At 41.7% G+C, this 15,514-nt stretch overlaps 1 protein-coding gene across 2 annotated transcripts in view; it reads left to right on the top strand.

Annotated features, from left to right (window-relative positions):
* Positions 1–13,627, top strand: part of ano3 (anoctamin 3) — a 61,106-nt gene extending 47,479 nt beyond the window's left edge. The window contains exons 17-26 of one of the 2 annotated variants that reach the window (XM_049030563.1): positions 1,920–1,956; positions 2,052–2,163; positions 3,879–3,936; positions 5,070–5,167; positions 5,364–5,509; positions 5,860–6,012; positions 6,363–6,510; positions 7,458–7,535; positions 8,623–8,728; positions 10,011–13,627. In XM_049030563.1, the coding sequence (XP_048886520.1) occupies positions 1,920–1,956; positions 2,052–2,163; positions 3,879–3,936; positions 5,070–5,167; positions 5,364–5,509; positions 5,860–6,012; positions 6,363–6,510; positions 7,458–7,535; positions 8,623–8,728; positions 10,011–10,193 (1,119 nt within the window). In that variant the 3' untranslated portion in view covers positions 10,194–13,627. The remainder of the gene's footprint in view (positions 1–1,919; positions 1,957–2,051; positions 2,164–3,878; positions 3,937–5,069; positions 5,168–5,363; positions 5,510–5,859; positions 6,013–6,362; positions 6,511–7,457; positions 7,536–8,622; positions 8,729–10,010) is intronic. The other variant, XM_049030564.1, reaches the window with a different exon arrangement.
* Positions 13,628–15,514: the final 1,887 nt, after the last annotated feature.

Consider the following 15,514-nt stretch of genomic DNA (forward strand, 5'->3'; position numbering starts at 1 on the left):
TCACAAGGATACTAGTGGGTTCATGGGAGTTTGCCTGGGTAGTCTATGTGTGTTTTATGGACTTGGAAGAGGCATACTACCCAGTCCCTTTATCCTGTGGGGTGTCCTTCGGGAGTAAGGGGTACGAGGTCCGTTATTAGGATCATCAGGTTCCTGTATAACCGGAGCAAGAGTTTGACTTACATTGCTGGTAGTAAGTCAGACTCATTCCCGGTGGGAGTTTTATTCCACCAGGGCTAAACTTTTATGGACAGAATTTCTAGGCGTGGCCGAGGGGCAGAAGGGGTCTGGTTCGGAGTATCTGGTCTGTGTCTTTGCTTTTTGCAGATGATGTGGTCCTGTTGGCTTCATTAAGCTGTGACCTGCAGCATGTGCTGGGATGGTTTGCAGCTGAGCGCGAAGCGGCCGTGATGAGCATCAGCAACTCCAAAGCTGAGATCATGGTTTTCAACCAGTGATGGGTGGATTGCTCAGTCTTGGTTGGGGATGGATTACTGCCTTAAGCAGAGGAGTTTGAGTATTTTTAGGTCTTGTTCACAAGTGAAGGAAGCAGGAAGCAGGAGATTGACAGGCAGATCGGTGTAGCATCGGCAGTTATGTGGGTGTTGTAATGTTCTGCCATCATCAAGAGCTGAGCTGGAAGGTGAAGCTATCGATTTACCGGTCAGTTTACTTTCCTATCCTCACCTATAGTCACGAGCTTTGAGTAGCAACCGAAAGAATGAGATCACGGGTGTAAGTGGTTTCCTTCTCATGGTGTCTGGGCTCAGCCTTAGAAATGAGGATCTTAGACATTCAGGAGCAGCTCAAAGTACAGCCACTGCTGTTCCATATTGAAAGGAACTACTTGAAGTAGTTTGGGCATTTATCTAGGGTGCCTCCTGGAGGTGTTTTGGGCATGAGTAACCGGGTGGAGACCCCGGAGCAGACCCAGGACATGCTGGAGAGAGTATACACCTTGGTAACCCCCTGGAGCAGCTAGAGGATGTGGCTGGGGAGAGGGAGGGAAGCTGATTAATGATGACATTAGGTGTCTCAAGTTGGAATCACTGCCTGCCATTCAGTATTACTTAATGGTCAGCAGACTCATCAGCAAATTCCTTTCCTGTTTTCACCCACTGAAGATCATGCTGATACAACTGCGTAACACCAGTGATATCGGAAGCAAACTTCTCAGTCTCCTCAAACCAGTCACGCAATGTCTGAATATTCAAATGTAGCAACTGCATTATAAAAACTGGCATGTGCAAATCTGTGTCATTCTTTTGCAAATGATCACTTGTGACCTTGAAGCTCCATAGTGCCTTATCCCATAAAACAGCCCAGAATTGCATTCAACCATTTTCCAAGCTTACTAACGAGAGCAGTAGCTGCACACCACCATTTCTCATTCCTATCCAAAGCAAACTTTCCTAGCACCTTTTACAGAACAGTAATTTTCATGAAGAGTTTTTGTGGAATAACTTTGCAGATGATGCTGTGATATGGAGGCTCATATTGGGGATCTCGAGAGACTGACTGAGGAGTCTGAATGACTGGGCTTGCGAGTGTCTTGGACAAGAACCGAGATTTAGGCTTTTAATGACCTATCAGGCACAGCCGTCAGCAGTGTCTATGTCTATGGAGAGAATGTCCACCACTTTGAGGGGTTCATTTACCTTAACGACTTTCTTTGCTGTATGGCTACAAGACATGGACACTATCCAGTAACCTGGGATGAAGACTGGACCCTATGGTACACTGTGTCTCTTTGTAGAATCCTTGGGTACCGCTGGTTTGACTTTGTGTCGAATGAGCGGTTGCTAAGGGAGCCCCGAATGAGGCACATTAACTGCATCGTGAGGTTTAATACATATTTCAATGATTGAAAACACAAGCCTCCAACTAGTACCATGCTTACTGCTCATTTTCTTTGCCAGGTGTATGAAAAGGTGGCATACCTCCTTACAAATTTAGGTAAGTGCTTAAAACACTTTAACATGCACCGGTTTCTCAGCACCTCTTGCTTGGAGAAATAAGGGCCGATGGCATTTTTGTAATTTATCTTTCAGAGCATCCTCGGACAGAATCTGAATGGGAAAACAGCTTTGCACTGAAGATGTTCCTCTTTCAGTTTGTCAACCTGAACAGTTCCACTTTTTACATTGCCTTCTTCCTGGGCAGGTAGGCAATATTTAATATTAGCCGGTCACATGCTATTTTTTTACCTTTAAATGGGGGATAATCCTGAAGAACTGCCACGTGGCTTTCCCAGTTCACAGTGGTAAAGGTGGTTTTCAGGGCCAATGTTGCAAAATTATCTTAGAAATACTATTTTTGAACGGTTGCTTTTAGCTCATTAGTTTTTGTCAGGGGCAGGTGATAAACTGCATGAGGTGTTCATATAACTGGTTTGAATAATTGGTTTTTATAACATTTCCTAACATATATTTCTTTATTTGCCACCACTTTAATATACAGGCATGTATTTGTATACAATTTACGTGCATGGATTTCCATGTCATATACATCTGCATGTGTACAATCTGAGTGTCTCTGTTTTGTTTAACCAGAATCACACAGAAATATGATGGAGAGTATGTCTGTTAGCGGTGCAGGGGATCTGGTTACTGAAGCTTCAGAGCTGATTCTCCAGTCAATCAGTCAAATCACATTTTACTGTTATAATATTTTCATTTTATACACTGATAAATGATCCATGTGCTTTGGCACAAGAATAACTGGACAAAAATGCAGAAAAATAATTTGCGCAGGGTAGTGTAATATGGGAAGGGATGTATAGATGTACAGGGCAGGGAAAAGTTAAGGGATGAGCCTGTTCACTCAGCTCACCTGCTCACTCAGCTCACTCAGCTCGCCTGCTCACTCAGCTCTCCTGCTCACTCAGCTCACTCAGCTCACCTGCTCACTCAGCTCGCCTGCTCACTCAGCTCACTCAGCTCGCCTGCTCACTCAGCTCTCCTGCTCACTCAGCTCACTCAGCTCGCCTGCTCACTCAGCTCTCCTGCTCACTCAGCTCACTCAGCTCGCCTGCTCACTCAGCTCACTCAGCTCGCCTGCTCACTCAGCTCTCCTGCTCACTCAGCTCACTCAGCTCGCCTGCTCACTCAGCTCTCCTGCTCACTCGGCTCACTCGGCTCTCCTGCTCACTCGGCTCACTCGGCTCGCCTGCTCACTCGGCTCACTCGGCTCGCCTGCTCACTCGGCTCGCCTGCTCACTCGGCTCACCTGCTCACTCAGCTCACTCAGCTCACCTGCTCACTCAGCTCACCTGCTCACTCAGCTCACTCAGCTCACCTGCTCACTCAGCTCACCTGCTCACTCAGCTCGCCTGCTCACCAGCTCACTCAGCTCACTCAGTTCGTCACCTTACTCAGTTCACCAGCTCACATTTCTTTACAATGCATTATGAACGTCTGGAAACCAAACACTATATATACTCTGTACCTTACTAGTAAATCTGTCTCGCTCAGAGTGTCCAATTTTTATTTCTCTTTTTATGACAAGGCTGTAAAATTCACATTATACACCATAAGGATATTTCAAAAAGATACATGATACACTTGTAACATCTAACCATTAAGGGTCAGAGGCTTTTTTGTTAATTTTTTGTATGTCTGATTTTGGCTTTATATAAGACGTTTACGACATTGAAATGATGTTTTGAATTGATAATTGACAGAGAGGGGGTGCTTTGGACGCCAATGAGCTCTCAGCTGGGGCCAGTGCTGGTGTGGCCTGTTAGTACTTAAAATGAGGGGCAAATGTTTTGTGCATTTTTATGTAAACCATTAAAAAGTGAGTGCACTACCAGCTCACATAACTGTGTTGTTGTATTGCTAGAGAATCTGTTGTGACAGTTTGCTTCTGCGGTGCAGGTTTGCAGGCAGGCCTGGGAAGTATAACAAGCTGTTTAAGAGATGGCGACTTGAGGAGGTAAGTCATACAACATACAAACAAAGGCTAAAGTGACCATGTATGTACTGGTCTATAATTCAGATGCCGGCATAATAGGATACTGTGCCTTTAAATTACATTTGAGTAGCAGCTTTTTCTAGTATGGGGTGCAGAGTGTGGCTCAGTGAGTTATGCCTCTGTGTCTGTGATAGGAAGGTCGCTGGTTTGAACCTTGACTGAAGAGTCACGTCTCCGTTGAGCCCCTGAGCAAGACCCCAAAACGCCCCAGGGGTGCTAGAGAACTGGCCTGACCCTCCAATCAGGCTCCAAGCTTCACTCTTACATTTATATACATTAACTTTTACAAATATCATACATTGGACGAGCTGAGGTACCCAAGAAGTAACTGGAGTAACAGTTGAAAAAAAGTTTCACAGTCTCTAAAAACTGGAAGTTTTTCCACAATTTTGACCATTAGTGTATATGTAGTCCTGTGTGCATGTCTCAAAGGAGAGGCATTCCAATATATGCTTATGTAAATGACAAATAAAATATTGTTCCTTTGATAGGGACCTTTATTATTCTTAAATGGAGAATTACAATTTGTTGCATCCCTGTACTTGGCATGAAAAATGGATGGATGAAAAGCTGCAAAAAGCCTACAGTAATGTTTATGTAGCATGGAAAGGCCTGATCTGTTGTTAGGTAAGAGTTAATGTGTGACAATCCATATATGTTCTTAAGTGCAAGGCTGTGGAGGCTGCGAACAGCTTGGAATGGACTAACCCACCTATACCATGGTTATTATACTTTTGGATTACACGCTTGTACCTAAAGACATTATTTTCACGTTTAAGAGCTGGAATATTTATTATTTATTAGTAGAACTACTTTCTTCCATCAGTGGTTAATCATTAGTTTTTGTTACTTTTAAATTGTGTTCTACATCTGGAGTTTTAAGTAATGTGAGTGAGAATTAAAAATGTACTTGATTTACTACTGTGATACACTTAGTTGGCTCTACAGGTGCAGTTATAAAAAAGTAACACCCTTCTGACCGATCAGATTTGAGACTTCAGTGGAGCCACAATATATTGTTTGTATGTTAATTAGTAGGTATTACAAACCTCATTGCTGTCATCATGAATACTTAACTTCATTTTCTCCTCCAGTGTCACCCCAGTGGCTGCCTCATAGACCTTTGTCTGCAGATGGGGGTCATCATGGTTCTGAAACAGATCTGGAACAACTTCATGGAGCTGGGCTACCCGTAAGTTTCACACTGCCTGTTCCCTGTGTAATGCGCCTTCACGTTATGCAATGTGTTACTCTCAGTGTTATACTCAGAGGTATTTAATGGCCTGTTATCCATGGCCTGGCTTAATAATAGTTGGGTTAGCCACACTGGGATTCGTTCCACTTCTTTTGTCATCCAGTCTTATTGCATTTTTTTTAACACTGCAAAGGTTGCTCCAAAACTGGTGGTCACGCAGAAAGATAAAGAAGGGCGGACAGAAAGTGGAAAGCAAGGTGCCGCTTCCCCAGTGGGACAAAGACTGGAACTTACAGCCCATGAACGCCCACGGACTGGTGGATGAGTACCTGGAGATGGGTACGATCTAGAGGAAGGCCCAGCGCCTGGCTGGTTATGCTTATAACTAGATATACTGTAGATCGTTTTCTATAAATAATAGATAAACATGATACATTCGTATAGTATGCAGTCTGAAGTGTTTTTGAAAATTTTAAGCTGTAAAAAAGGGGGTCGAATTCATGATGGTGGTATACATCGGTGTCTATGGTAACTTGCTCAGATGGCATTTCGAGTTCAGGCAAGACTCTGTCCTCTTTCCTTAAGCAGGACCTGAGCAGGCTTAAGACGGCAGCTCAGAGCTGCACAGATCTCTGTCACGCCTCCCCAGCTCTGACCGGCTGCCCTGACACTTGCGCTTCCCACACTAGTGCTCCAGTTCGGCTTCACCACCATCTTCGTGGCCGCCTTCCCCCTGGCCCCCCTGCTGGCGTTACTCAACAACATCATCGAGATCCGCCTGGACGCCTACAAGTTCGTCACGCAGTGGAGGAGACCCATGCCAGCTCGAGCCACCGATATCGGTGAGCCCGCCCCCGGGCTGTTGCTCCGGCCCACATGCTTGTGTAATAGCCGTCTGGGTTTCAGACACTACAGAAATAAGAAGTCATGTAAGAGTCTCACTGTACAGCATTCTGGGCGTGCCAAAACGATTCACTGATTTCTTATCACAGAAAGCATCGGGAGGTGTTTGGATGCCATTTTAAAAGGAAGCTATTTTTCATTTTATCAAATACGGAAAAATCTGTCATATTTCCAGGATTCGTTTGGTGTTTAAAAACTGCATGTATAATGTTGACATATTGAACAGCAATGTAACACGTTGCCCTGACCATGACACAGAGTGACCGTCTTCTTGCCTGCCATTTCCCAGGCATTTGGCATGGGATCCTGGAGTGGATTGGAGTCTTGGCAGTCATTACCAATGCCTTTGTCATCGCCATCACCTCTGACTACATCCCCCGCTTTGTATATGCCTTCAAGTATGGCCCCTGTGTGGACAAGGGCTACAAACACGAGAAGTATGCAAAGCTCTATTCGGTGTTTCCCTGTCCAATAGCGCCACCCTATGTCCACACAGAACAACTGACTTTTTTTTTTTTCAAGCTTCCAACTAGCTGGAGAAGATTTACAGTACAGGGGGGGGTTTCCTAAATGCCTTATTTCTTCTGAGAAAACAGCTGCAGCAAGATTTGAGTAAAACATTAAATTGCCTTGCTAATCTGCCTTTGTATGAACCTGGACCAACATTCTAGAACTGCACTCTAAAACATTTAAGAGAACCACACATTTTGAGGTCAGTTTAGCTCTTGAGTAAAATTTGAGCAAATTTTCCTCAAATCAGTACTCCACCAGTGTTATTGCGGCACTGTACGCTACTCCAGTCGTTAATATCTCAGCCATTTTTTTTAAACTGATTTCCACAAAATCATTTTTTTTTCTTTTGTTGAGCTACTTTATGCTAACTTAATTTCATGGTTTCTTTGCTTCATACTGTTTTGTTGCTTCCCTTGGTGACTGCATTTTACTTATTTCTTTGCTCTCTCTTTTTGTGTACGTGTGTTTTATTAATTTGTTGCACCATTTGCACTTCATGGGCATATTTATCTTTGCCTATATGTAGAATTTTAATTAGCAGCTAAATACATCCAGTGACAATTTTTTGCAAATGCTTCCAGATATTTATATATGGGATTTCAAAAATTGCTTATTTATTAAATTTGGTATATTAATCCCTTTAGATATCGGGATTAGTGGTCTGAGAATTCCTCGTTGGTTGGGCTCTCGACAATTTCAATCGGATTTAACTCTTTTTAATTTTCCTGTTATTTTCTCTTCATGCTGTTTTGAGCCCACAGGACTTTCTATTCTAACAAATCTCAGAATAAATAGCTGCTTCTCATCCTTGCCATCTTCACTGACAGTGAAGGCTTCCCACAGCCTGCCTGACTGCGTCTCTGCTCCCTAGGTGTTTACGCGGCTACGTGAACAGCAGCTTGTCAGTCTTTGACATGGGGGACTCTGATAAAGGGCCCAGATACTGCAGGTAGGCACTGGTACCCACGGCTGGTGGAGTGTGTGTATGCATGTGGGTGGGGGCTGTGGGGTTTCCATTGCTAACTCCCCCTCACCACTGCACTAAATATGAATTATTTCTATAAATACAAAACTGCAGAACTAGGTCATCAGTTGTTTTACATCGAAACGTGTTTTTTCGTGACCTCAAAAATTTCCTGCTGGCATTATTTGGAGCTTAAAAAACACAAAAAAATGTTTGCATTGTTTAAGCATGAGCACTTTGGGAGGGATTTCCAGGGGTAATGTTTGATTGGTTCGGTTGTTGTGCTCCTGCTTCTGAGACTGGGTTCAACTCTGGGTCCATGCTGTAATTTTGGGGGCAGTGTGATCAGAAGGTTGCCGGTTCAAGTCCTGTGGTCAGCAGTCTGATTTTCACCATTGGCCAAGACCTAAGACCCAATACCTCCTGGAATTATATGACCGTACTTACTCAAAAATATAACAAGTAAATAAATAGAATTGCACATTGCTTTGTATATTTTTAGCATCTGCCAAATAAATTGATTAGTTGGACATTCAGACAAGAACAAAATCAAATCTTCCCCCACTGCTCCTTGCCAGAATACTGACAACTATAGGTGATTCTGCGCTAATTGCAAGGCTTAATTAACCTATTCTTCTCGTCTTCTCATTGCCAGGCATTAGTTACTGCTGAGTGGTAGCCGAATGTTTGTTCTTCCCACTTTTCCTAGTGTAATTGATTACCATCCTGTATGGCTTGGCCTATGTACCCATCCCAGTTTCCAGCCCAGTCTATGTGTGATCCTTTCCCCCTCTTGAAGCGAGTGTGTTCCACTTTCCCTGCATCTGCTTGTGTGATTGCCTTACAGTGCCCCCCCAGAATCAACCCACCAGCTTTTTGACCCCATGACTCCTGTCTTTTTTTCCTTTGCTACCTGTTTGCTCAGCATCTGTGTCCTCAGTTCCCAAATGGTATCGTTACACAAAGTAAGCAGAGGATTTTAAAAGTTAGTCTCCTGCTTGGGGGCCTGGTAATGAGACACCTACAGTGGGCTGGTCTCCTCATGGTGCACATCATCTGTATTCCTTTGCAGGTACCGGGACTACAGAGCACCCCCTTGGAACCCGGAGCCCTACGAATTCACTCTGCAGTTCTGGCACGTTCTGGCTGCCCGGCTGGCCTTCATCATCGTCTTTGAGGTCAGGCCTCCATGCTCCACCTACAGGCCGCATTGCTGCATTACAACTTCCTATGAGCACATAATAAGCCTTGATTAGATTAGATGTTGTGCAGTGGATTGCCATCAAATCCAGGGGGTGCCCCTGCCTTGTGTCCTTCCTGAGATAGGCTTGCTGTGACCTTGTACTGTGTAAACAATTACAGAAAATGGATGGATGGATGATGGATGGTTGGATGGATATTAGATTTCTTACAAAGGAAATACATAGCATTTTATATATTGGAAATTATTATCAAAATATTATTTGCTTGATTTGTGTCTTTATTTTACAGAGACATAACAGAAAAAAAAAGTTGTGAAAAGCAATGAACGATGTACACCAGGGGTCTCCAACTCCGGTCCTGGAGAGCTACTATCCTGTAGGTTTTCTGTCCCACTTGGCCTCTGATGAACCACAGCTGTTCCTGGTATTTACCTGAGAACTAGTGTGGTTCATCAGCTGCCAGGTAGGATAGAAAACCTACTGGGTAGTAGCTCTCCAGGACCGGAGTTGGAGACCCCTGATGTACACTATATATATACTGTATATATACTGTGTGATTGTCACTGAGATAACAGCCCTGTGACCCTGCACTGGATGCAAGACAGATGGACTGATGTGAACAGCTATTGCACTGTAAAGTCAACATAAAAACCTGACCTGTGATGAAGTAAATAATAAGGTTGTGTCCGTGAAGAAGACGTACATTGCTGAAGATGTGCTTGATATGATTTCATCTACATTATATACAACTTCGGTCAGCTCACTTCTAAAATAGTGCTACTCCTTTCGAGTTCATTCTGTGAAGAACATAGAGAGCTTTTCCTGGTTTTAAAAGGTTACCGTTGAAGGACAGGTTAAATGGCTTAAATGTACTGGGTGTACGACAGTTTTGTCAGAGGGGATACATTGCCCAAGAATGTATTGTCTTGAGGAATAAACAAGGTTAGTTTTATTTATAGACTGTTACTGCTAATTTAAGAAAAGGAGACCATTTTAGTTTAAAAGAAAGAAAACATTTCTTAACACAAAGGCTGGAGCTGTGTTAAGCTGCCTATCTTGAGGGACAACTCTTACTTCCATTCTTGACAGATGCTATGTAGCTATGAAAATTGCAATGAGCCGAACAGAATCTTCCTTTCATAAGATTTTTGTTACTTTGTTCTTAGAAAATGCAGCTGCCATGTGGAATATTGCACAATGCAATACCAGAAGTGCAGCTGGTTCACGCTAACGAGGCTGTCTGCAATTGATCCTCTAGCATCTGGTCTTCGGCATCAAGTCGTTTATCGCCTACCTGATTCCTGACATGCCCAAGGACCTATGCGACCGCATGCGACGGGAGAAGTACCTGATGCAGGAGATGATGTACGAGGCCGAGCTGGAACACCTGCAGAAGCAGAGGAAGAAGAACGGCAAGCGTTATCACCACGAGTGGCCTTAGCCCCCCCGAACCCCTTCCCGAAATGCGTTACTGTGGCAGGGGGCCGGCTGTCTTTGCCTCGCTGAATTTGCACCAGTGAGTCAATTCACTGTCATCTTGGCTAAAGACAGATCCAACCTTGCACACGTCTATGTCCATGGCTTCCACTTCCAGAACTGAGAGTCAGCGCTCATTTTTGGTCCTTTCTATGCTAGCCCCCCCACCTCAGCTTAGTCTGACAGGGTCCTGTCATGCCTGTGCACCGTCTGCACTTTGAAAGAGACCTCACGCAATTGTAATGTTTACTATGCAGATCAAGGGCTGTTAGATCACTGCTCCCTTCACATGTCGATTCTATTTCAATATCAGCCCAGATCAGTACTTCATGCCTAACAGCCCTTTGTGCCGTCCATGGATAATGACATGGACACCGGTTATAGTTATTCTTGCTAAAAAGCCCATGTCACTTACCTATGAAAAAAGCCCACATAGCTTCTTACTTATTCTGTATATTGTCCTGGAAAGCATGCCGATGTACAGTCTCCGGTGATTTTTGTAAATGAGAAGCAGTGGCAGTCATAACAGATTACAATTTAATGCATGACATATATCCTACTGACCCTCTGCCCCATTTCCATGTTCCACCACCCTCTACATTATACTCATCATGGCTGTTTACACCTTATAGTGCTGGATAGATACTACTCCTTTTGCTGCTGTAAATACCTGTGTGGCCACTGGTTCCTGAGTTGCAATTTTAATGCAGGTCTTTCTGTGAGTGTGAGTATAAGCAGCTTTAACAATCTTGTGGGGATATTTTTGTTTCGGTCATGTGGGGACAAAACACAGTTTTCACAAGATAAATGCCTTTTTTCATGATTTTTAGTAGGTTATCAATTTTCATCTCAGTTGGTGGTTTGGTATTAAGTTCAGTTAATTATGGTAAAGTTATATTTAATGGGAAGCCCCCGCAAATGTAGCTATACATCAACGTATGGGTATGCATATATGTATGGGGTGACTGCAAACAACCTAAAGGGTACATGGTTTCGTCTGCATTTGTTTGCTGTGGTATTTCCTCGACAGACAGATTGTAAGAAGAAGAAATGTAATATTCCAGAGATGATTCCCTCCATATCGGGACACTAGCATGTAGCTTTGCCTTCTTTTTGTTTGATGACTTTGGTATCTGACATGGGAAGTTGACCCAACAAAACTATAGAAGACAGCATCTGTCTTGGCTTAGAAAAGGCGAAGCAAGGAGCCATGTAGGAAATGTGTTGCCCATATAGCTGAGAAGCGATGTGATGTAATGGGATGTGATGCTACAACTGGTTTTATCTGGACAGGCTGCCTCAGGGCTCCAGGTCTTGGGTGTGATTCTGGGAGGTGAATCCTCTATGTTAAACAACATTGGCATTTCATTCGCAGATTTAAGCACAAAACCACTGGAGTGGTTGCTTGGAAAATTCTTTATTTACTCTTTTAGGCAGAACAGCCCATAAAAAAGTGAAAAGCACAATGTTCAATTTGGACAGTACTCTGATATGCATTAACAGCTGAGTCAAGCAGAAATTTCATTATGTGTACCAAATGTAAATCACCTTACACTATTGACACTTAAGATAAATTCTGGTTACATTTATATTTTCTAGTCCACCTGTGGCTATTTTTGAGGGTATATGCACAGAAATAATACTGGTAGCTTAGTCAAGTAGTTTTGAAGCTCTGGTGACTCAATATGATTTGATTTAAGTAGTTATAATTGTGACGTGACAGGACCAGTGGGTTGTGGGTTCAAATCCCACCCAGAGCCCAAGCTGTCTAATACTCTATGCACCCTGAAGTGGAACTACAATTTACCTTGGATAATTGGTTACTGAATATGGATAGATATTCAAACAGCATTGATGCATTTTAGCGACTTCTACAATCACAATAAAATTATTCATGAAATCAGCAATATACTGTAAAGGTATTTACATGCCCACTGAGCTGCTCAGATCAGTGCTTTACATCCCTGAACCACAGTGTGGACAACATACTGATGAGAATTATCTAAATTTTGAAATGTTATGGTGAACAGGGAAGAAGTTAAACGAGACATATATAGACGTCACACAAATAGCTATGGTAAAATAAATACACCAATATTATACATTTTTAATTATTTATATTTATGTATAACATATATAAATTCTTTATGTGTATGACAGTAATTACTATCAGATGAAAGATCTACCTTCTGAAACACTTTCATCAGCTAAGACTATTCATTGCTGCTATAATTATACAATGCTTGATTTCCGCACCATATATGAAACTATCGTTAACATCTCATAAATATTTTACAAATTAAAATATAATTTCAAAGTCATAGATGGCATTTTTTGAAGATTAGAAGCTTATTTGCGATTTGGAAATAATTTTATATTTTCATGTGTTTTGCATTTCTCTGAATGTATTATTGCCTGCTTTGATTACTGTATTAGTGGATAATATACAGTTTTTTAATTCACATTAAATGATTCATGCCTAGCTGATGATGAGCCGAGTGCTTTAACCAGTCTTGCTTGCAATAAGGTTACATAAATGTCTTATGTTTAATTTTGGTTTATATTGCAATTTTGTTTTACATTGGCTATAGTACAGCATTAAATCTATACCATATCTTGAGTAAACTGATTGTCCAACACGCAGTATGCTTATAGTAGGAGCACTAAAAAATTTAACTTGTAGGCCACAATTCTACATGTTTCGTATAATTTCTTTCCGCACACATGCAAAATTCTCTCTGTACAATGTTTTCCCAACTAGAACTGTGTATCTGCACCTGTCAGTAAAGCAGGGGAACCAAATGTATTTGAGATCGGTATTCCTAGCTATTCCCAGTTTATTGGTTGTAGTTCAATAGTCTTGAGACTTAAGAAACTTAAAATCATTTCAAATGTGAAATTCAAATATCTGAGCGAAAAGACTGGAATCTGAGGGAGAGGCTTGACCAGTGCTGAGAATTCGTGGGAAGTGCAGTAGTCCCCTCCGTATTCGTAATTGATACGTTCCAAGACCTACTAATAATAGCAAACCATCTGCGAACAACATACATAACGCATACATAACGCATACATAATGTGTTTTTTGTGTACATATATGGGGTAAAGTTTTATTGCTAAATTATGCACAGTAAAACATCACCAAAATCCAGCCGTCCATGGTCTGTAACAGTGTGTCCTATTCAGGATCAGGGGGGGGGGGGTTTGGAGCCTATACTGGAAGCTACGGGCGAAAGGCACGGATATTAACAACATTAAATATAGTAATGATAAAGTTCAATATTATACTGTACTGTGCTGTCTCAAATGAAAGCGATTCTGACGTTTTAGCTTAATTCTCAAGAGACGATAAATCAATATCATGTATCAAGGGGATGCAAAGCAATGAAAATTGTGCTTTTTCTGACGTTTTAGCTTAATTCTCAAGAGACGATAAATCAATATCATGTATCAAGGGGATGCAAAGCAATGAAAATTGTGCTTTTTATACCCCTAAAAGGACGAGATAACAATGAAAAAACATAGATTTTGCAATGAAAAATATTGAATCACGTACTTGTATAACCTGTAATGAGAAATATTTATCTGTGGAAAAAAGTATCAGCCTGTTCTGGGTACTCACCTGCTTATGGCTTGTAGTTGCTTTAAACTTATGAACCATTTATTTCAGGAATTTTTCAAAATAAAAAAAAAATCGGACAGCGGTCACGGATAAGGGGATCCCACTGTTTACTGAAAACAAGGGAAAACATTCTAAAATTTGATCAGTTGACAATTTAAGATAAACAGAGGGAATTTTGTCATGCAAACATAGTTGCAAATTTTGCATTAAGGATTAGTGGGGAAATGTGTTCTACAAGTTACTCTGTTACAGCTTTTAATTTGACTGCATGCCACTGGTTTTTCTTAAGATGTGGGTGCTATTACAATGGCAGCGTATCCTTTTCTGTTATTTATATGCATTATAGGAGTGTTATAGCGAGTGGATTGCGTACAAGTTGATGCATGGCAGTGATATGCACTATGTATGCTGGCACCCCTGCACCTACGTGTTTTACTGTCTGCCTGTCCTTTCTCGAAGAAATTTGAAACACTAAGACGGATACCTTTGTATGTGACTTCGCTTTATTATTGAGCTCACGGGAACAACCACTTCGCTGCCACCTTCGTGGGAATGTTCCAAAGACTTTCTGGTCAACATACTGTAACCTTTATGGGGTACATTCACAGTTTGTGCCCCCTCCTCTGAACCAGATCAAACTGGTTATTGTAGGGGGTGCACTTTGTAACACATATGCCTTACGCAGATTGCATCTTTCAAATATGTATACTTCACGCTATCAGCAAACTGCAGTCCTGGAGCAGGTGGGGTGGGGGCGTCTATGCTTTTGCATGGCCTCTGTCTTTGTGGTGTTCCCGCCATGTCTGCTACATGCGCTCGATGCTCACGCCTTTGTCCCCCAGTCTGCATTTCTTGTCAATTCTAATCAGTACTATGCTCCAAAACATGAGTGCAACACTTAGCTTAAACCTCAATTCTCTTTTAGCCGGGGGGTGTCGTGAGTGTCAGCTGTCTGTCACTCAGGCGTTCTTGCAATAATATGGAAAACATATGTTCCAAAGCTGATTACAAAAATATCTCTCCCTCTACTCAATATTTCTCTTATACCTTGCAGCTGTTTTTCTCAGGTGTCCTATGAGCCTTTCAGAGTGATCGCTTTTCACTTATGTGAACGACAAAGATATTCTGCTTTTCAGACAATATTTTTGCACTCAACGTTTGCATGGAGATTATGTTAATTGTTACGCATGATGTATTATATCTAGAACACTGCCTGCAGTTAAATTACATTATGTCGCGGTTTTCAATCGCTGTGCTGGACATAAAAACATTTTCAAAAACGATGTCGAAGCTTTAAGAAATGAAAGACATGAAAATATATATTTATACTTATTCTTTTCACATTGTTTTGTGAAAATAGCACATTTGAATATGCAACCATTTTGAGCTGATCATTATATGAACAACAGCCTTTTCAATATTCTGCCTGAAGTCTCCATTGAATCATTCATTTAATACATTCTCACGTTCTCTTTTTATAAGGTAAGCCTGAGTCACTTTGGCATGATAGGCTATGGAAGAAAATTAGTACAGAAGACTTTCAACCTCACAATTGACGATTAATCAAAGTAAAAACAGAAAAAATTTAAATATAGCTATATGAAATTAATCTGATTTGTAAGATCCTTAAGATTTATATGTGCCGTTTTTTTAAACGATTTTATAAA

This window comes from Brienomyrus brachyistius, chromosome 11, assembly GCF_023856365.1.
Source record: "Brienomyrus brachyistius isolate T26 chromosome 11, BBRACH_0.4, whole genome shotgun sequence".
Classification (NCBI taxonomy): Eukaryota; Metazoa; Chordata; class Actinopteri; order Osteoglossiformes; family Mormyridae; genus Brienomyrus; species Brienomyrus brachyistius.